Here is a 21,453-nt window from a genome sequence, read left to right on the forward strand (position 1 = left end):
ACCTTCCTAGCTTATGTTCTTACAGAAAACAGGAGAAAACACATGAAAAAGGGTAAATAAATAGGCATTTGTTGTCATCTTTTTATCCTTTGAAGTAGCATGTAGGATGCACAGGGAACATAATTCTTTGCAATTATATTTGCTCTAGAAGGACCAGTACTACTTAGAGGTGTAAGTTACTGATTTTTCTTGTCCCTGTCAACTTCCTAAAAATTTGTTTTTCCCAAAGGTGCGAGCGTGCTGGGGAGCTGGAGCTGCAGCAGACGTTCATGTATTCACGGCCACTGGCACCGACCAGCATCTGCTCGTGTATCTGGGTCGGGTCCACGCAGCTATGGAGAGGGGGAAGAAACGACGGTGGTCAAGGCTCCTGCTCTCTGTTTTGTGCAGAAAGAGCAGGAAAACTGAAGGCCAGCTCTAGCTGATCTTCTTTGTGATAAGACAGTGCCTCTTAAGTAGAAGAATTAGGACAGAAAAATGGAAAAAAATACAACAGAAGTATGACATTTCGTAGCCTAATATGATTGTATGTATCCAGGCGGATTTTGGTCAAAGGGAAACGGTATACTGAACCTGAAGTAAAAAGGAAGAGCTTACTTTGTGCAGTATCGGAATGACAAGCCATCAGAATTTTGTGGTTAATTAGGAGGAAAAAGTCCTATGTAGAATGAAGTAGATGGCTTGGCAAACTTCAATCTTGCGATACCTCCTAATAACAAAAGGCCTCTATGATATATCAAACAAATTTATAAATGTATGATCAATACATTTGACATGTTATTTAATTATGATTCTTCATGACAGAGACAATATGAAAAACTAGTGTCAACATTCTGACAGTGGAATAAATAAATAGATGTAATTATTTCTTATACTGATCCCAGATGAATTGTAATGCATCAGGCCAGACTGCAGACCAGAGTTCTAAGGTTTCCTTAATATGATAGAGTTTGATGTAAGGGGTGTCATGTATCCAATATTTTGCTGTTTTATTAGAATAAAATGCTCTCTGGGGATTTCAAGTTCAAATGGTCACAAGTCTCCCCCTCCATTGCTATTGTGCTTAATGCAAGGATAAGCACTGAAATAAGTTTAGAAAAATGCTAGTACAGCTGGAAAAAGCAAAACATTAGTCTGCCTGGACCTGAAAAAAACCCTGAACTCTGGGGTTGTTCAGAATTTACCCCTAAATGTGATTTTTTGGTCATTTTTCTCTACCCTAAGCATATGCCAGTCTTGGAAGAGCGGTGTGGACACACCAGATAGCCAACGTGTAGAGACAATCCTCGGGGCTAGGCTCAGCCCAGAGCTTTTTGCAGGACAAACCCGCTCCCCGCAGCAGAGCTGAGCATTGACATTCCTTCTGGAGGAAAGAAAGGAGCTGCAGTGACGGGTCGGGCCGAAGGCAGCCAGCACACTTGTGGCCATTATCACACAGACAGGAAAGAATGCGCTATCTGCTGCTTTGGCCAAGAGAAATTACAGTTAACATTTAACATGAGGGAACTCACTTCAAAGGAAAGCCAGCTGGATTTGAATAATGGGAGATGAAAATGCTAACACCAGCACAAACTTGCAGGTGGTCATATTTGGCTGGAAATAATACATCCGCAGCGGAGGAGCCTGCTGCAGAGCAGTGAGAGCGGGCTGCTGCTCGCTGGGGAGCGCGGCACGGCTGGGGCGAGCTGCTGGGCTGGCCCAAGGTCGGCAGGAGCCCGGTGGTGGCCAAGCATCCCTGCACACCCTGACGGTGCTCATCTCGCAGCTGCCGTGGTCAGGGCACGGGGCACGGCCGGGGAAGCTCCACCTGCCAGAGCACAGTGCTCGAGCCAACAGGTTGGGAACTGATGGCAGCGTAAGGAAGAGCAATAGAAAAAACAAGAAAAAAACAAGAAAAAAATCAGAAAACCCCAAGAAAAACCAGGCAAGCAGCTGTCTGCTCCGCTACCATAGCACTCCAAGGGTTTCCATGCACCATTCCTTACGGCGCGCAGCCCCGCAAACGAAATAAAACAAAGCCACCAGGCCGACAGGCAACTGGCACCCAGCGTTTCTGCGCGATTCCCCACCACGAGCTGCAGAGCCACATCTTTCTGAGGGACTGCATCTCAAATAAAGCGTCGTGCCTTGCGTCACCGCCTCGCCAGGTCTGAAAGGGACGCCTGTGCGCTCCGAGCAGGCAGGGTGCGGTGCAGCTGGGTTTATTTCTGAAACTAAATGATCCAGTAGATCCTTTCAAGCCTGTCGATACAAAATCACTGACTTAATGTCTCCTTCCCCATCAGCTGGCTGCTTCTTACACAGCAGATCAACTGCATTCGAGTCAAATACTCATGTTCCCATAAATTACGTCAATTAAATCTGCTCAATTTAACACAGGTATAATAATTATACCAATTACTACTAGGAGAAAGCACTAGAAGCAACGAGAACATGCAGAAATCTTCCACCCAGGTGATTTTTTTCTAGATTTTTCCTTATTTCTTAAGGCAGCTGAACACTCTCCGACATCCCTGCTGACACTGACCTTACCGGAGAATTTATAAATGAAGAGCACCTATAAACCTGGGACAAGAGTCACCAGCCACTGCCTGCACATAGCATAAAAAATGATCAGCAGGTTTTAGCAAATTTGTTTCTTCTCTCTGCCTTCAGCCTCACTACTGGAGACAAATGGCAAATAAAGGGTGGCAACAGTCCCAAAGGGAATAGCCTCCAGCTCTATTAAACCCAAATGGAAGCGATTTGGAAGGGCACTGCACCAGGAACGCCTTTCCTCCGGTGGCTGTAGATTTAAGGGTTGTTTGTGAGAGGACAGAACTGTTCAAAGGTCTGAGACCTTGCAGTAATTACGTTCACGATGTGATATGCTGATTATTTCACTACAAAGTGCCGGAAATAAAATGAGCCGTGGTTCTGTCCTTCTCCGGGGTCTGAAATAACTGCCTCCAGTGGGAGTTACTGCTCCACGGAGTTTCCACGAGAAATAACTATCCAATTTATTACTGCATTTCTAAACGTTTTTGTAATTACATAGCCATTGCTTTATTTTACTTTTAAAAAATTCCTTCCTAAGGCAGCAAACATTTCAGTCTGGGTCACCATCAGAAGGCAAACAGATTGGGAAAACCAACTTACAGAAGCCTCCGATAGCGGTAGGAACCTGCCCATCCAGCATGGACGTCACCTGCAGATGAAGCAGAGGTGCGGGCTGTCCCCACCCCAGCTCGCTGCACGGGAGGCAGCAGCCCCTCGACCTGCCCAGCTTTCTGTGCCGGTGGAGCAGGGCCAGAGATACCTGCAGTGTAGTAGGAATTTAAAAAGGAATACGGCTAAAGGTTAACGCACCATATTAATATTGCTGTACAATGATTTTTAGACAATCTTGCACAACGCATTAGGGTAAGATTTGCAAGATTTGTTGCGGTGCCTGTTTTATGTATAAAGCAGTGTACCCTCAGTCATTAAGCAGATGATGCTAGTTTTAACAAATGAAGCTGGATTAATTTAAAGTATTTAAACTGATCAGCAGTCCTTAGGTTAAAGAACATATGTCATTTTCTTCTAAGTTTCTGTTTTGATGAAAATATACTGCCAATCTGGGCTCTTCTACAGCTTGGCGTGCAAGGTGGCTACCTGAACCCTTGGCTACCTGCCCCAGTACCTAGAAGCGGTTGCACCAGCAGCTGCTGCAGGATTAATGCGCAGCAACCTTCAGAGAGATGGATTGAGGAGGTCAGGGAGATACAAACGGCCGTGACACGTGTCATGTATCACTGTCTGCTCTGCCCACCCCAGCTCCCCATGCCCCCGCCCCGCCACTTGGAAAATGGCAGAGCTCGTCCAAGCAAGCCCACTTAAAGGACTAATGGGTAAATGCATAAAACTATTAAATGCATAAGAATCCTCTTCACCAAATGGCAAAATATAATGAAAGTTTAAACTGTTAATTGAATAAACCTCTTAAGGACAGAGTGCATCAATGCAGGACGTTTAGCAGTTTGCCGGTTGGGTGCTACGTTACTTCCAAGCCAGCGTGTGCGCCGCGGGAAGCGCGCCCGGGACCACTCACGTTTTGCAATACATGGACTCAGTGCCACCATCGCTGCTGCGAGCTGCTTTCCTCTGGTTGCTTTTAAATGCAGAAAGGCCTAAAAATGTTTTTAATGTATAGCTAAAGGCAATGAGCTGCCAAGGTGCTGATGCTCCGGGTACAGCACTGTGTCAGCCTTGGAGCACAGCTGGAAAAACCCTTCTCTCACAGCCTGAATTAGAGACACAGTGAAGGAGCTAAGAGCGAAGCAGAAATTCTCCGTCTGGATTTCTGAGAACGGGTCATTCTCGTTGGCATGGGCATGACGCGGCTTTGCCGAGCCGAAGGCTGCAGTGGCTCCATGAGCCCAGCCGGCTCTCCCATGCCACGGGCACGTGCGCGGCTCCGTGGGCTCGGGGGATGCTGGCCTTCCACCAAGCAAACCTCTTTCAGAAGCCTCTGAACTAATTGCAAAGGAATCCCACAAATATTGCATTTTGGTTCAACGGGCCCAACTTGATGGACTATTTTTGACGCCAAATCTTGTCGCTGGTATTTCCAAGGGGTGAAACCTGCGCTGTGATGGTGATAATTTGTGTTTGGGAGTGATTTCCTCAGCAATAACTGGCTTCTCCGGAGATAAGCGCTGCCTTTGGCCTCATGGTTTATCCTCATCGGAACAAGATTACTGCCTCATAAAACAATTGCAAAGCTACAGTACTATTATCCTTTAAACAGTAAAAGAAGAAAAAAATGATTTATGAAAAATACCCTGATCCTTCATAAACAGAGCCTGACTGACAGCAATTGCAGAGACAGTAACTAATCTAATGTTGCATTATAACAGCACAAAGAAGTAGATTTGGCCACTGAACCAAAGTCATTAAAGATTAGACCAGCTGGTTTAACAGTTAGGAAATGTTTTTGCCTATCTGAGCACAGGATACAATGAAAGTTGTTTTATGATTTAATGTCTCCGTTGTAAACAATATGACTTTTTGGATAAATCAATGGCTGACATTGACAGGACAGAAAACTTACTGAGCTGAGGGTAGCTTTTAAATCCAGCTTTCCAAAGCTAAGCTAACAAAAACAGTCAGAGTCCATCCCCAAATAAATCTGCATTAACATACAATAAAATAAATGTCATGCAATGACAGCCCATAACATTAATTTTTAAAAAATTGGTACAAAGACGGTATTTATTTATATCAAAAAGGAGTACACCTAACCATCCTTTATAAGAAAAAAATATTAAAAAAAGTAAGGAAAAGAAAGGAGAAAACAGGTAAAGAAGAAAAAAAAAGGAGAAGAATTAAAAAAAAAAAAAAAGGAAAAGAAGGGGGAAAAGCTGAAAGAGAGAAACTGGGAAACATTAACCAAGAAAGGTCTTAGTTGCAGATCTCTTGGCATTAGGTGCTAAAATATAGCTACACATTCTTGGGCAGAGAGGACCTTAAAGTCAGGCTGGAGAGGTTAACTGCTGGCTTTATTAGCGTCTGATCTTTGCATGGCTCCTTCCCATTGCCTTTATTGTGAGGTCGCCACCGGGTTGCATTCAAGTGAAAACATTTTGACCGTGTCATCAAATCTTCTGCAGAGCGTCCAAGCTCTTCTGCTGCTGACAAAGAGGTGAAACGAAGGGGCATGTTTCGCGGTGTCAGAATGAATCGAAACCAGCCAGCTCACAGACATCTTGCTGGTTTTCAAGGGACTGCAGACATCTAAATCTCTGTGTCCACAAAAACAAAAAGTAACCACAAGGAATCCGATGCTAGCCGGCGAGAAAGCTTAGCCTTTCATTCAGGGCTTCGGCTGCCAAACGTCAACAGAGGCTGAATGGATACAGCAAGGAAAACCATTTCATTACACTACTTTTTTTACGCATTAGCTATAGGCTATCCAGTGATCTAACATATCAAAATACATTAAAAAGAACGCAGGCGATTCTAACCGGCAGTGCCCAATTGTTAGACTTTGTGCTCAGGTGCAAGTGCCATCTCTCCTCCTGGTTTGCTGTTTTCCAAAACCTCTTCAGTCAAATCACTGGTTTGTTTTTGAAGGCGTTACACCAGGCCAAATACAGCTGCGACGTGAGGGGACAGGCTGTGACAGCCCTGTGAACAGGGAGAGGGCAGTGCTACAGCTTCGGTTTCGCTCACCTCCAAGCCTGCCCGTGGGATCAACAGTTGCTATTCTGTAATTTTTCCGTGTTATTACTGACGAAAATCACTCAACAAACCACTCACCAGCATTTAAACCTATTATGCATGCACCCACACTACATATACCAAACATATATAGCAAAATACATACCAACCCCCAATGTATTTGTTTCTGCCTCTATATATTGCAACAAAGGAGAGCAGCCTCGAAGGAAACTTGCCAGCAGCAGGGGCCTTTCCCTACAGAAAGCTTTTGCCTTTGAAGAACTATATGCTGTGTCAAGTATATTCAAGCAGTGTATGAACAGTAATTCTTTGCGTGTGGCCAGTAGCATCCCCAAAACGAGACTTCCCATAAGTGTAGAAGCATCACAGGACAGCAGATAAAATCCTTCAGCGTAACAAAGTTCTGAACATCCCAAGCCTTGGTGCTAGTCCTGATAAATATTCTTAGTTCAGAATCACATAAGAGGTGCTCTCTGCTCAGCCAAAATTGTAAAAAGGGACAGGAAACCATTTCAGTGCCCAAAAAATAGAGCCTCTGGGATGGAAGGTCACTAAGTAAGACCAATTGCTTTTGGCACTTAAGTGTCCAAAGGGGAATCCAGGAAAACAGTGCTGGATCTGGATCAAGATGCTATACTGCCACGAGTACACTGGGATATTGTTAATGGGACACAGGGAACTCAAACATAAATAGCGAGTGGGATTTTCCTTGCATTGGCCACAATACATATGTTTGTTCAAGAAAAAAATGGAGCAAGACGACGTGCACGTCTGGTGTTGAAGAAAAGCCTGTTTGTGTCAGATACAGTGGAGAAATTGTTCAAGAATAGTTCATCTTTAAATGAAGATCCCCCTAATAATGCTGCCAAGGTCCATGTCAGCTTGGATTTTTGGCTGTGTAACTGCCAGCAGCACAAGTAAAATCTGCCTTGGTAGGGGTTTTAAACACGGATATCTGACATTTTGCTGCATTTTCAAGAATTGGTTCAACTTCCTTCTCTGTCACCAGTGGTGCCATTGATCCTCATGCTTCCTCGGTTCTCTTGGGACTGGCCGTCTATCACTTACACAAGAAAAGTGACCACAGTATAGGCAAATGTCAGGTAAGAAAACAAGAGTTCAATTCCAGTTAAATAAAGAGTTCAGAAAGAGCAGCATTTGTCACAGTTAGGGGCAAACATTCAGAATTTGATCCTGGGTCATAATCAATGACTACGGTTAGGAATAAGAGCTAAAATGTTTCCCATCTTCATCTCACGTTGAATGTGCATCTACATATACATACGTACATCTCTCCTACTGTTTACAGGCAAATAACGTCTCCTTGCAGCAGCGCGACCCCCGAAACCAGCGCCGTACTCAGCTCCCTCGCCACGCTCACACTTCTCCAACGCCTTCTGCACTAAAAGGCAAAGGCGCCCTTCAAACGACTGAGCTCAGATATGGATCTTATGAACCCACAGACACTTGTAATTCATTACCAGCATTTTTCACTCATGACCTCTTTATTTGGAGTTCTCGATTTTCTTAATTATGTGTTTCTAATTTATCATAGTCTGAAGTGCTTCAAAAGCATTGCACATTCTGACACAACTACGGGCCACGTATTCCAAAGAAATATCTGAGCTGATTCATATTCCTTCCCCTCTGACACCAGAGGTTTGTGTAATTTAGGAATAACAAAGCTGCTAAAATTAATGGCTGAAGGGCAAGCCATTTTCTTTGTCACATTATATATAATGCTCTGGTTCAGCAAAAGAGTAGCTGGATTATTTTGATTCTTTACTCATAGTTAATTACAATTAAAAGTAAGACTGTAATTACTTTTCTTGTAAACTTTGGCCTTAAGTGCTGAACACAGCAAAACAGGAGGAGGCTCGGTTAACCTCAGTGGAAAAAAAAATAAAGGTTTTCTTCTGAAATAGCTGGAGCATGGGCATTTGGGAGGAACGTGTCTGGGAGGGGGAGACAAAAGCAAACGGAGAGCCGGTACCAGGGTGTCTGTTCCTGGACCCAGCATTTATAAACCCACAAAACTTCAGGTGCTGGGGCGGAAAAAAAGCTCGCCCGCCCCAGCTGCCCCCCAGCAGACTGCCCCGTGGGAAGCGCGGATGATCCATTTTCAATTGAGAGAATTCAATACACAACTTCCCCATCCTTATGGCTCACTTCTTATTTATTTGAACAGTTTACTGTTGTTGTTTCATGGGGAACCCAGGGGCTCCCTGCGCCTGCTGCACGCACCCCCTGGGTTGAACTGCTCCCCCCAGCCGGGTGCTGCAGGCTGGGCAAGCCACCCACACTGGCGGTTTGCCCGTGGGGACCCGGGGTCCCGGCGCTGCTGTGGGACTTCCAGCCCCCGCTTCAAATACAATCCTCCATTTCTCTCTCTGAACACCCAGAAGGCATCTCAAGGCACCTCTGACTTCAACAAAAGGGTTGTCTGGGGCATGCACAGGAGCGTCAAAGCGAGCAGCAGCCCGCCAGAAGAACAAAGACGTTCTAATGCCAGGCTGCCGCGTCCCTGAGCAGCCCCCGAGCTGCCCTGGCCCCTCGTGAAGCTGCAGATCTGGCTTTCCAGGAAGGAACCATCCGTAGGGAAGGGAGCCTGTATCTCAGTGGCCCAGGAACGCCTGTGCCAGGCCCAGCCTGCAGCCAACGCACAAGCCCAGGGCTGCACCGGGCCCAGCGGCAGGAGCTCAATGGCCCCATTAACGCTGACAAACGCACCATTGTGGCACCACCGCTGCGGATGGGCCGGCGGGCGGACGGAGGGAGGGAGGGAGGGAGGGAAGGAAGGAAGCAGCTCTTGGGGACAAAGTTGTGCTTTGGGTAGTAATTATAGATATTTAGAGATGTGAATTGATAGTCAGAGGGGGAACTTTTGATTTCGTGGTGTGTAAACACTTCCTGATCTATGATTCAACACGGAAGGTTCTGGAGGACACATTCAGCCTCGGAACAGGCTCTGTCGTAAGCACCGTTATTTTTCATTATTATTGAGAGAATATCTAAAATGTAAGTATGTAAAAAATTCCACTGCACCAGAAGTAATTTTTTAAACATTCCATTTCTCCAGATTTGGGGGTGGGTGGGTGTTGTGTTGGTCTTTTTTAAATCTTTACAAGCATTTGTATATAGATTTAGTAATAATAAGTGTAGAAGGAAAGAAACATAAAATAACCCAAATCCCTGCCCAACAAACGCTGCTAGTACATAAACTTTATAAATACAATGTTGGCAGATTCCGATATATAAAAAGGTAGCTAAAAAAAAGTAAGAGCCATAAATAATGCCAAGTAATAAAGGAGGTGAATGTTTTTGTTATTAGATTCTTTCATTGTATAAATCTGTTTAATAAGCTGGCTAGGAATCATTGATAGAAAACAGACTGCTCGTGGTGTTACAGATCAACCTGTTCTAAATGTTCTTTCCTAAACTCTATGCCAAGCAATACTTTTTACAGATACAATTTAAAAATTGAATGTTCTTTCATCATCCAAAGGGAGCAAATAGCACTAAAAGTCAGAATGCACCTTTTGAAGAATGTATGACACGTGTCTGTATCAGCAAAGCAGAAAATCTTTGTTTTCTAAACGCTTAAGACAGTTTGCTGTGTGTTCAGAGTAATTAATACCATACATCTGATTCATCAAATGTGATCAGTGTATGTGTAAAACTCTTGATTTAAAAGTCTTATTACCCAACATATGTGTATTTTTGGAAAGCCCTATCATATATTTTTCTTCAGAAGTTCATGTAAAAAGTATGCAGTAACATTTCACTGTAATGAAAACTAAATGTTGTGAAATGTTATTGAGGTCAGTGATGGGTTTGTGACGTTAATCTTTGTACACTATTGTTTCTCATTACTGTGTGGTATTTTTGGTTTTCATTATTCCTAGAGGAAAGGATAGAAAAAATGAGATGCTCTAAGCCAAATAAGGAAAAAGGAATAAACACTAAAATGCAAAAATGAAGATAATAAGGGGTGTGTGTGGAAAAAAGGAACCCATTAGGTCGTTACTGGTTAATAAACTGCTGAACTTAAACACCCCCCCCCCATTAAAATGTTAAAAAGCAGATAGGCTTTTTTGTATTATTATCAAGTAGATATCCTTATTTCTGCTTTACATTTTTTTGTTGCTGCATTAACTCCCAAAACAGGTGGTTAAAGCGCGCAGCTCTCAATATCTACAAAGCCATTTTAGGTTCTGACCCTGATTTTGATCACAGGGAGTACAGCTCAAACAGCTCCGGCTTCACCGTGCGAAGGGCTGCTCTACCTGGGGAACTTTGCTCAGTGCTTCACCAAGTCGTGCTCAGGAAGACACTCATGCCTCTAGGAAAGAGCCCCTCCTCGGAGTACACCAGAAATAGAAATCGTACCACCAGAAACAGAAATTCAGACAGGACGTGATCATTACTTTAATTTACCGTCAGTATATTTGCATCCAGTGGTAAAACTCAGTTGAAGCAAGAGCAAGACAGCCTCTGCCCACGCAGCCCACCCACTGAAATTACTGACAAATGCCCGGGCCACGATGCCCTGTGCATCACACCACCCCACCAGGAAAGCTGCCGGCACATCCCCACCGGGCTCCTTACAGTGGTGTGCCACACGCTCCCAGCCCGAGCCACCGGAGCCGCCGGGGCAGCGCCCACAGCCGAGAGCCCCCACTGCAGCCCCCATCAGAAACATCTTTTCAACCAGTTTCAACACCGTCCAGCGGCCGAGCACAAAACAGACTTTAAAAATTGAAATGACCCCTTTTTCAATTAACAGCCTCATCTCAAATGAGATGGAGATTTACCAGGAGTCCTTGGAGAAAGTGAAACAGACGAGAAGGGCGAACTTTGAGAAGCAAAACTCACTCTCGCCCATCAAACTAATGAGGTGTGCCCCGAGTACTCGGGGGCTCACGGGAATAGCTGAGAGACCTTCAGCTCTAAATCACTGGTATAAATCCAGCCCAGTTTGTCAGGATGGAAAGTGGCTACCACCTGGGACTACCGTGGCCTACAAGGAACTTGTTGGTGGTCTCACCCTTGCTTGGATGGGGCCATATAGCCAACATGGTCCTCCTGGCCAGGCGCCGGGCACCCTGGCTGCTGAGCTGGGGGGGCTGACCTGACATGGAATGATGTGGCAGATCGGGTGCTGATCCCGCACCTCCAGGGAGGGAGAGCAGCTCGTTCTACCCTGCTGCAGCCTGCGGTGGGATTCAGGCTGCTTCGGCTGCCACTTGCACGGCTCCCGTTTTGCTATTTCTGCCATACGGATGAGTGCTGCTTATAATACTTGCAGGAATGCAAAGATTTCCTAAAGAGTTGTGCACAAACATCATAATATAATCCTTGGAGCTTCAAAGCCAATCCCAACAACTAATCCCACAGATAAACAAAACTAAATCTCTATTTGCCTGCAAAAATAATGAGCAAACATTAGGGATATCAGTGTATTGAAGGCCTCCAGTCTTCCAAGGGAAGATCTCAACTTTTCACCCAGTTTGTACTGCGAAGCCCTACTCTGCTGTAAACTACAAAATCTAATTAAAATGAGGGAAACTGAGGTAGGCAAACCCTCCAGAGCACTCTGCTAAGATTCATAGCCGTGCTAGTCTTCACTTCAAATAACTGTTTGCAAACCTTGTGCTTCCTAGCATGGCGCTTAAGCCAGCTGCCTTGTCTAAGTGCTTCTTCATGTTGTATAGAATAGATTTATAGCTCAAATCCCTACTTAGGGTATAACATTATTTGTAAAGTTGCTATGACATGCTCAGGCTCTCTAAAGTAACAGCATTAAACATCATTCAGTCCCAAGAGATACTGAGATGGGTTTAAACTCTGTTGCAAAGGTCCCCTCCACACAGACACCAACCTATATATATTTACCACGGTCTTTAAAGGCATTAACAAGAAAGAGGAACCGTATTCGCATGACACTACATGGCTGATTGAATGGACATCCTTGTGGGAAAAGGAATTAATCTGCATAGGTGTCACTCCAACAACTGATTGATCACACTTCAAATCCAATGCTGCAGCAGCAAGACAAAGAGCAGATAAATCAGGCAGTTGCCAGAGGTCTACTGAATAATTAAAGAAAGTAACACACTGCAAAATAAACAAAGTTTTCATTTCTTTCCAGATACCTGCAGTGCAAATACATTTAAATCCAGCCCCAAAGCACTCCAGCAACTTTGTGCATCCCCTTAGGACTTCTTGTGTGGATAACGTTCCTCAGTGGAGATACCACAACCAAACCTGCTGTATTTGTTTCAAGATTTTCCGGCTCATGAGACTAAGAGCTTATCTGAAATAGAACCAGGACACAGGGCTAACCGAAAAGCATTACTGGATGACTCCCTCACTATGAGGTTAATTCTCCGCCTGCATTACTCCCCAGTATCGTTTTATCTTCAGATTTTTTTTTCAAAAAATAACAATCAAATTCCAGTGACAACAATAAATACCGATCTAACTGTAGTATCAGGGCCACAAAACCATGAACCACAGCAACTATGAAGTGATGTTTCTGTATCTCACCCAGCACGATAGCAAAGCTCACCCAATGCCTGGCTACCAGAGCAAGCGCTCTTCCCTTCCAACCATCAACTGAGTGCAACTGTGTGTGTGTGTGTGTGTTTTCTGAAAGCATCTCTTAAAGTCACCCAACTTTTGAGGCAGATTCCTTGAAAACAGCAGTTTCGACTGTTCTTTGCGTGGTGGTCCATAACCAAAGCTCTCGGAGGAGCTGCGGAAACCCAGCTCTGGTAGCAGTTCAGTTTCTCCTTGTAGCAACAAGCACTTGGGGTGTAAGCAAACACTGGGAGCTGATGACGCGTCAGATATACGAGTGTTTTCTTTATCAGTAAATGTTTGCTGACTGGGACTCCCCTGAGTTGAGGTTTCCTCTTTTCCTCTCCTTCAGATTTACTGATCTGAGCTGATAATGGCAACTCAACTTTTTTTCATCGCCAACTAGCAGAATCAAAGAGGAAATTTTGGTGAACAAGTAAAAAAATTGGTGTTGGTGGAACAAAGTTTGCCTTAAGAATATGAGGGTGGGAAGTGTCAGTGTGTTCAGGAAATTACATGTCAAAACTAGTAAAAACATGTTGAAGTAGATATTAGCGGATGCTTAAATCACCCTGAAATTCTTCAGAGATACAGATTTGTGTTACTATGAAAAAGTAAACACAGTTGGAGAATAAAGCGGTAAGGAAACTACTCTTGCCTTTTTAGTATCAAACAAAGCTCAAACATTCAGTAAAATCAGATTTGGAGTTATTCTAAACACAAGGAAATAGTGGAATAAAAAGCCTCTGTTTTTACTTGAAATAGTACTAAAGGGAAATTTAGCATTTTTTGCATGGTCTAATTATTCCCCCCCTCCCCAAAAGAAAACCCCAAAATAAAACATACTTTTACTGAATCCAACTGCAAAATACGACAACACCCATTTTCTCTAGGGACCACACAAGTTCCCTGTTCCAGCTGCCCATTCTCGATCCCCAGTGCAAATCTCATCCACACTACAACTGGAGGATCAGGTCAAAATACCGACCAGTGATTCCTGAACAGGCTGAGAGCAGAAATACAGCTGAGCAACCAACACAAGGTTTAAGCGAAAGAATCTGAAAGATGTACCTTTAAACTATGCTTTAATTACAACTGAATGAACTTTCAGTAAACTGAGGGCTACTCGTAGGCTCAATGATGGCAGGATCTAGCCAGCACGGCAGTCGTGTTGTGTGCCATGGACGCAGAGAATGCCTTGGCTACTTGAAGCGAAATCGGTGTATTTTTACGGATGTTGTCATCTGAAGGTGTAATCTGTAGATCTGGCAAGCACAAACAGGTTTAGAGATCAAATGGAAGGAGTTTTGTTGCAGAGGTTCAAGTTCAAGGATCTGTTCTTCCTTTGCAGGAACCGATAGCTTGACGCAATGCTTCGCAGACGAGGGAGCTGTATATAATACAGTGTTTTACTTATCTCTTACAGAAACAGCACAGTAGAAGGGAAGCACAAAGTAAATCCCTATTTGCTAATCTGGTAAATGTTATAAAAAGTAAAAAAAATATAAATAATTCTGATATTTGTCTGGTTTATCTCACTTCAAAGATCACAGAGCAGGGGAAGGGATTTTGGAGATGTAGGAAGAAGCTATTTTAAAAAGCAGTCACAGGACTGTGAAGTAAGATGTAGGGTTTATGGAAAAAGTGTTGCAGTGTTTTTGGCCACCCCACATCTCAAAACTAGATTCTTTCTAAGAGTTCTTACAGAGAATTAACGGTAAGTGACCATGAGTCTTTGAAAAAGATCTGATTAAGAAACGAAACACACAGGTTAGATGCCAAACCCGTGGTGAGGCTTCAGCCCCCAGGACTGGCTGGGGGCTTCCAGCTCTTGGCACTTCATCTGTTGGCACTTGTGCCTGGCTGTGGCACCGCAGGCAGAAAGAAGCAAGGGAGGAGAAAGAAGAGGAAAGGAGAGGCTCAGAACTGGGAAGGGAGAAGTGGTGGCCCCTGGGATGAGAGCACACAGCTCTGAACGGGACACGGAAGCTCAATCCCTTTTTTCTCTGCGCCAGGAGCTGAGGACAGTGCTTGGAAAGTGCTCAGTGTCTGCCGCGCTTGGCTTCCAACAAGACGAACGGTAAAGCTCCCTCGACTTCAAAGGAAACTGAATTAGGCCAATGTCAAGAGCTTTCAGAAGTTCCACCCTTAAATCCTTTGCGCTCATAACTCTCCCTGAAGGAAAGCAGATAGTCGCGCCACGTCACGCACAGGCACTGGAGACCTCAACCCAGGGACCCCTGGGAGCCCCATCAAGCCGGTTTCTCCTGCCGAACAAGCCTCAGCTCACCCAGTTTCCAATGCTGGGCACATCTGGGCGTGACAAGTCCCCAGGGAGGTGACAGAGCAACCCGTCAGGAGAGGCTGCAGGGTCCAGCACCCTGCCTTCCTTGGAGGAAGGCTCCCATGGAACAAAGGCTGTTACAGGGAAAAAGTCTGTTAAAAGACAGTCTCTTCTGGGAGATCCACTGCAATTTCATTTCCACCAAAGCTCCCCGCCCAGCGCTGGTCGCTGAAGCTGCTCTCCACACAGGGCACTCTGCATCCCCAGCGGGCAGCACCATGCGTGGAGCGGGCTACCAGCCTGCAGAGAGCAAGGTCTGCAAATGGCAGGGGGATGGCTCTGGGCTCAGTGAAGGGGTTGCACACATCTGGCCTTTCACTTCCAATAAAAACAATTGTTTCTGAAATGTAAAAATCTACATTCAAGCCAAATTAGACATGTGAAGATATGACCAAAACCTCCTCCTTGTTCAAATGCAAACTTGCACAGTAGCAGCCCTTACATGGCTGCTCTATGCCAGCAGCTCTGAAACCAGGAAAAGAATTAATCAATGCTTCTCTTCTCCGAGCAAACCTGAGAATCCCGAGCACACCTTCTGACACTATTTGACCTGTTTATTTTAAAAAGCACTCAGTCCTCAGCCTGCCTCGCAGGGCGGCTGCCAGGGCACTTTACGCTGCAGTACACCGGATCAGTGTTTAAGTCGCAGGTTCAACTTGAGAATGAGGGCATTTTTTTTTTCTTGTCTGATCAAGGTCAAAACTATTAAAATACCCTTAGGTTCTCAGTCTAGTGAAATGAACTGGTAATACATTTGGCAAGTTAATCTGTGGATTGCCTTCTCACATGAGACCAGCTGTTGTGTTTCTAAGTACAAGCAGTATTTACCTCCGATAATGAAATGACTGAATATAATATGAGGGGAAAAAAAAAAAAAAAGAATCGGTGTTCCCTTGCCTACTGCACAGTCCTGGGTTACATTTACAGTTCTAATAAACTGATTTGTCAAAACCGTCAGAATCAAGGATGATCATCTGGATACCAGATGAACTAAAAATACATGTAATTAGAAGTTGTCCATTTGTTCTCTTTTATCTCCCACATATCTATCCTTTGCTCTCAAATACGTGTGCATGTTCATGTGTAACTAACCGTTTAGCTATGGGCCTAAAATCCGGTCTTTTTATTACCACTTTTACTATAGTATAACACAAGTGGGTTCTGACTTCATAGCACACTCATGCAAAATAAAAATCAGGTCATGTTACTTTAGCATTTTACTGCACTGCATATGCACACAGACACACTGCACACATATGAAGAGATAAAGGCAGGCACACAATATACATATATACAGGCACACACCTACAGCTGGATATACCATTTCCAAAACCAAATACAGATTCAGCTCCACCTGTTACACGAGGCTCGTAGCTGAAATAGAATCAAACTTGCTAGTTCAATTCATTCCCTAAACAGTAGCAGTACTTTTTTCCTAATATTTATCCTTATGTAGAGGAGTAGCTGTCGGACCACACGGCTATGCAGGAGCCCGGGCTTTACCCAGGATCTCCACCAGCCAGCTAAGCTGACGCTGAGCTAGTCTCTTTGCCTCTTGTACCCTTTGAATTGAGATGTTAGAAAGCACCAGAGGTGTTCTGCTGAATATTTATAAAGGCTCAACATTCTCTTTCTCAAGGTTCTAATATGAGCAGTATTTCATAAGACGTATTTAAAGTATATATGGTAAAGAATAATCTGACCAGACACACTCCCTACCTTGCAGAATCTCTGACAGAAAAAGAGAGAACAGGACACAGAAAAAATGATACAGGAGGATGTGGAAGAGATATTAATGACAGCAAAGGAGGAAGAATTTCCCAGAAGACGTTAAAGAAAGGATCTGAGCGGATGGACGGCGTGCTGCTGCAAAGTGGTCAGAGACCTTCTTCTGCAAAGCTAAGGGAAGATACCTGCACAAGTGTAAGAAATGCCGAGGAGGAGAATGCAAATGAAGAACGACATGGAAGTAAAATAGGGCATGAAAAGCAGCCGGGGAAGATGCAGCACCAGAATATGACAAATGAGCTCAAATTCTGTGGGAGTCAACCCCACTCTAGTGAAAGAGGGAAGGGACTGGTGTGTCACACCAGGGTTCCCTGAAGCCTGCCTTGGAGAGAGGGGAGGGCTGAAATATTAAGACCAGTGGCTACAGTAATGAAAGGGTTTTACTAAACTCTATTATGCTAAGTAGTCAAAATAAACCATTTTCATGAACTTAGGGTACAAAGCTCACTATGTAAGTCTACCTGAAGCAAGCAGACTAAATTTATCCTAAATACTTATCTACAAGTGGGTTATTACTTCCATTAAAAAAGAAAGGACAACTACTTCAATGTCAGAACTGTTTAAGATTGCTTCTGAAAGTACTGGCTTAAAAAAATTTACTTGTAACTTTTTTTTTTTTTAAAAAAACTGATAAGGAAGATGTCTCTATACAGCATCTGCACACAGTCATCTGGGGTATCCAGTTGGTTTATAACATCCTGTTCAGATTAGCCATACAGAATTCAGTGACAACTGCAAAATCTTGGGATGCTGTTGTAGATTTGGAACTGTGTGAAGAGTCAGCTATTAAACATAAAATTATCTGACGATGATGGTAAACTCCAGGGGCTGCAGAGCAGCTTTTATCCATAGATCCCAAGGCTGTTAAGAAGGAAAGTTACGCGACCACAATCTCATTTTGAACGGGGGGAAACTGAAGCAGCAGGAGGGAGGTGACTCGTCCCAGCTCACCCGACGTGCAGCGCCCTGGGCAAGGGGAGCAGAGCTCACTTGTAAGGAGGAGGGTACTGCACCCCAGAAAGCCACCCCTCAGTAGGCAGTCACTCATCTGGGAAAGGCAGCAGTTTGTATTTCCAACAGCAACATTTATCAACACATGTTTTCCTTCCAGCACTTGTCCGACGCACATCGATACACGCAAAGGCAAGGAAATGTTCACCAGTGCAAGACAGGCAGCATTTCTAGTGATTCACACCAATGGTGAATAAAGGTATCTAGCTAATGCTGCAGCGTAGGGAGCATCTCCTTCAAGGTGCTTAAGATATTCATGTTTATAGAGCTGTTACAATGGCTCTGAAATGTCACTGCTCAAACTTTAGGCCAGAAGCTGTTGATCTCCTTCATCAAGTTGTAACCAAGTGCTCCAGAAGCAGAGAACAGCCGAGCTACTGGAGGGAGCTGGCATTTCGGACACTGGAATTACACACCACTGTAAACTAATCTAAAAAAGAAACATCCACTGCTAACAACAGACAAGAAAACATAATCTTTCTTCCTAAGGACTTAAGCATTTTTAAACTTTCCCTCGGAACCCAGACCAAATGCTCACCATGACCCTATAGCATTCAATCAGAGGAGGGAGTCCTGCCTCCACTGAAGGCAGCGCTGGTGTTGCCAGTGATTTCACTACACCCAGGATTTTGCTGCCTGAAGCACAACAGAGCTAGCAAAGCTCCCACTCATCTCTGAAGATCCAAAGGTTTTTTGCTCCAGCAAAATTCCCAGTACTTGCGTAAAGGTCTTTTGATTTGGCTCAAGCCAGTTAGTAAAAGTGTGATTTACACCAGCGCTGCTACCCAGAGAGAACTGGCTGCTCGGAGGTGACACAGTCAGTAACCAGTGCGTTTCACACCCCTGCTCCCAATGCCAAGCCAAACTCCTGCTTCCTAAGCGTGCAGCTCATCGAAGGTCTGGGCTTTCAGCTCCTCCATCACATCGATGCCAAAACTTCCTAACAGCGGTACAACGCCCCTCTACCTGGCTGCCTCACGGCAGATACTGCACAAACACACTGGACCCTGACAGCCACAGAATCTCCTCTATGTAAGCAAATCCGCAGAGAATAATAATGGTGAATTAAAGGAAGACCTTAATGACTGAGAGGAAGTGTTAAGGGCATTCAAAACACCACTCAGGACTGGGCTAAAAATTGGCAATCCTGGCAAAAGGAGCCCTCCAGAGATTATCAATTGTCCTTCAAACTGAATCATAAAGCGATAGCTTCTCATGAAGAACAGAAAGATCATTAGTACCTAAAACAGGGCAGGAGCTTCATTGTCAAGTCCTCATGGTTTGAGGATGACAGTGAATGGAACAAAATGCTTGAGGAGTCCAGATGAAAACAGAGCAATTCTCATCCTTGATACAGTTTGAAATTTACAATTTTGTGGGCTAATTTTTCTATTTGTTAGCTATGTGGAATCAAGAGAGCATCAGATTTCATTGCATGAAGACTTCCTATGTCTAGCTAAAGAATAACCAACCCATGCCAGTGAGAAAGCCCAGTGTGAAAAGCCAGACGGAAACTTAAACATATGTCAGTAGCTGAGGTTTAGACTCATCCCGCCTTGCTCCAGGCACAAAACTGGCGACTAAGTTACGGACACGGTTCCTTTAAGTTTCTTAAAAAGTCAGTGGAGAAGATGAAATCAATTCAAACATCTTTTCTCATGTGCTGAAACCCATATGGGATGGATCCTGGCCTCTGGGCATTCATAAACACCTACGATTTTTTCCAGTTCTAAATAAGTAACAGTTCACACCTACTGCCTCCCGTGTGGTCATTTTTAAACACTGTATGGAATTAGTCTTATTCTCAGTTTGTAAGAAGGAAGGGTGAATTCAAATCTATACCATGACAAATAGTGGAACAACCACAAATAAAACCAGTCTTCTGCATCTCACTTCTGCCTTCTGACCCCTAGACATCGTTTCTTCCCTCCTATCTGTGAATTTTTAATTACGCACACCGATAACAGGCTACAAATCCAGGTTTTATATCCCCCTCTCTCCCCCCAGTACTGAAACAACCCCGCGTTTATATACAAATAAAAGCTTGGAAAGGTGATTTTCTAGTCAGAAGCAATTCTCTCCCACGACATGCCGAGCGGGAAGAGGCAAGCGATGCCGGCAGGCACGCTGTGCGCTGAGCGGGAGCTGTGCACCACACAGGACATGCGGCCCTGGGTGCAGCATCTGGAAACTGCCGCCAGCACCACACGGTTGCTTGAAATAGATCTTTTCCACACACGAACCCCCAGTTTCTCCCTACACCTTTCTATATATTTAGCTCAACAGAAAGGCCCTTTGCAGAGGTGCTAGAACAGAAAACCAGGAAGGTATACTTCAACCCTTCCAGATAAACTGCAAGACTGAGCTTCCCAAACTTCTCCAGACTTCAAAGACTTTCAGATATTGTTTAATCAATGATAGAGCTGGAAGGCCAGCTGTGTTCTTCTGTTTGTTCTTAAATGCTAATCCAAGTTTACCAAAACGGAGGGATTTTGCATCTGGGGTATTTGGATTCAGGCCCACTCCTCTGGTAACCTGTCCTTGGCCTCTCCTTCCATCTCCCTGTCACGTCCCATCCTTCTCTCAGTTGTCCCCTGTGCTTTTTTAGCACTGCGTCCCCTTTCAGTGAGATCAATAATTGCTTTGTCATGCTTCATGACAAGCCCTCTCTCCTTCTGGGTTACCCAGCGAGCCCACTGTGTATGTAGACGTGGATGACATTTATAAACTACACATGAAAGCTCTTTGGGCCATTCCTTCATAAATCTCACAATGTATTTCAGTTCTCTGCAGCTTCCTGCATTGTGTTTTAGGCATGAAAATAATTACGCACTTAGAAGCACTTATATTCAAAACTGCAATACGTGAACCCTGAATCTTTGCAGGTTTCCGAGACCCTCGCACACATCATGTTTTTCCTGAAGTCTGAACTAGCATCAATCTTTTCTTGGCACTGCTTTGTCCTCTACTTTGTATTTTACCATTTCCTATCTTACCTTTTGTGAGAACCTGAACAGAAACAAAGTAGCCTGCAAAGTAAAATAAAGCAAAAACTGTGTTAGGTAAACAATCGCTTGGGGGCATAATGTTGTTTGGAGTTGGCACTCCCCAAGAACAATGTTGTTTGGCTGGTTGACTCCGCGGCAGGAAATAACCTTTGGGGGCCCGTGACCCCAACCGCTGCTGCTGAGAAAAACAACATGGTTAAAACCAGGATTCATTTTTCCAAACTGTAATGATTTGCCCGCTGCCAACCCCCCAGCAAGGGGCTGAGGGCTCCAGCGATGGCAGCCCAACTGCCGCACCAAGCGTTAAGCAGAAGAGGAATGCCTGATCCCTATTTTTGGCTTTTGTCTCCCCCTTTTTTTTTTTACTTCTTTCTACAGAACTAGTCTAACAGAAGGCAGCTTTTTTCCTGAGTGAGTGTTTTGCATTTTTCTAGCTTCGGTCGACTGTATTTCTAAATCCTTTCAAGATAATCATTCCGGGAGCACAGGTTCTTCCACAGGTTGCTTCAGCAAAGA

General features: G+C 44.4%; 1 protein-coding gene across 11 annotated transcripts in view; it reads right to left on the reverse strand.

Moving 5' to 3' along the window:
• BCAS3 (BCAS3 microtubule associated cell migration factor) overlaps positions 1-21,453 on the reverse strand; it is a 370,182-nt gene that overhangs the window by 54,506 nt on the left and 294,223 nt on the right. The window contains exon 24 of one of the 11 annotated variants that reach the window (XM_055797250.1): positions 13,906-14,051. The exons of the other annotated variants lie outside the window; for them this stretch is intronic. Within the exon in view, the coding sequence (XP_055653225.1) occupies positions 13,921-14,051 (131 nt within the window). The 3' untranslated portion in view covers positions 13,906-13,920. Of the gene's footprint in view, positions 1-13,905; positions 14,052-21,453 lie in introns of those variants that run through there. 11 annotated transcript variants of the gene reach the window in all.

The sequence above is a fragment of the Falco peregrinus genome, chromosome 2 (assembly GCF_023634155.1).
Source record: "Falco peregrinus isolate bFalPer1 chromosome 2, bFalPer1.pri, whole genome shotgun sequence".
NCBI lineage: Eukaryota > Metazoa > Chordata > Aves > Falconiformes > Falconidae > Falco > Falco peregrinus.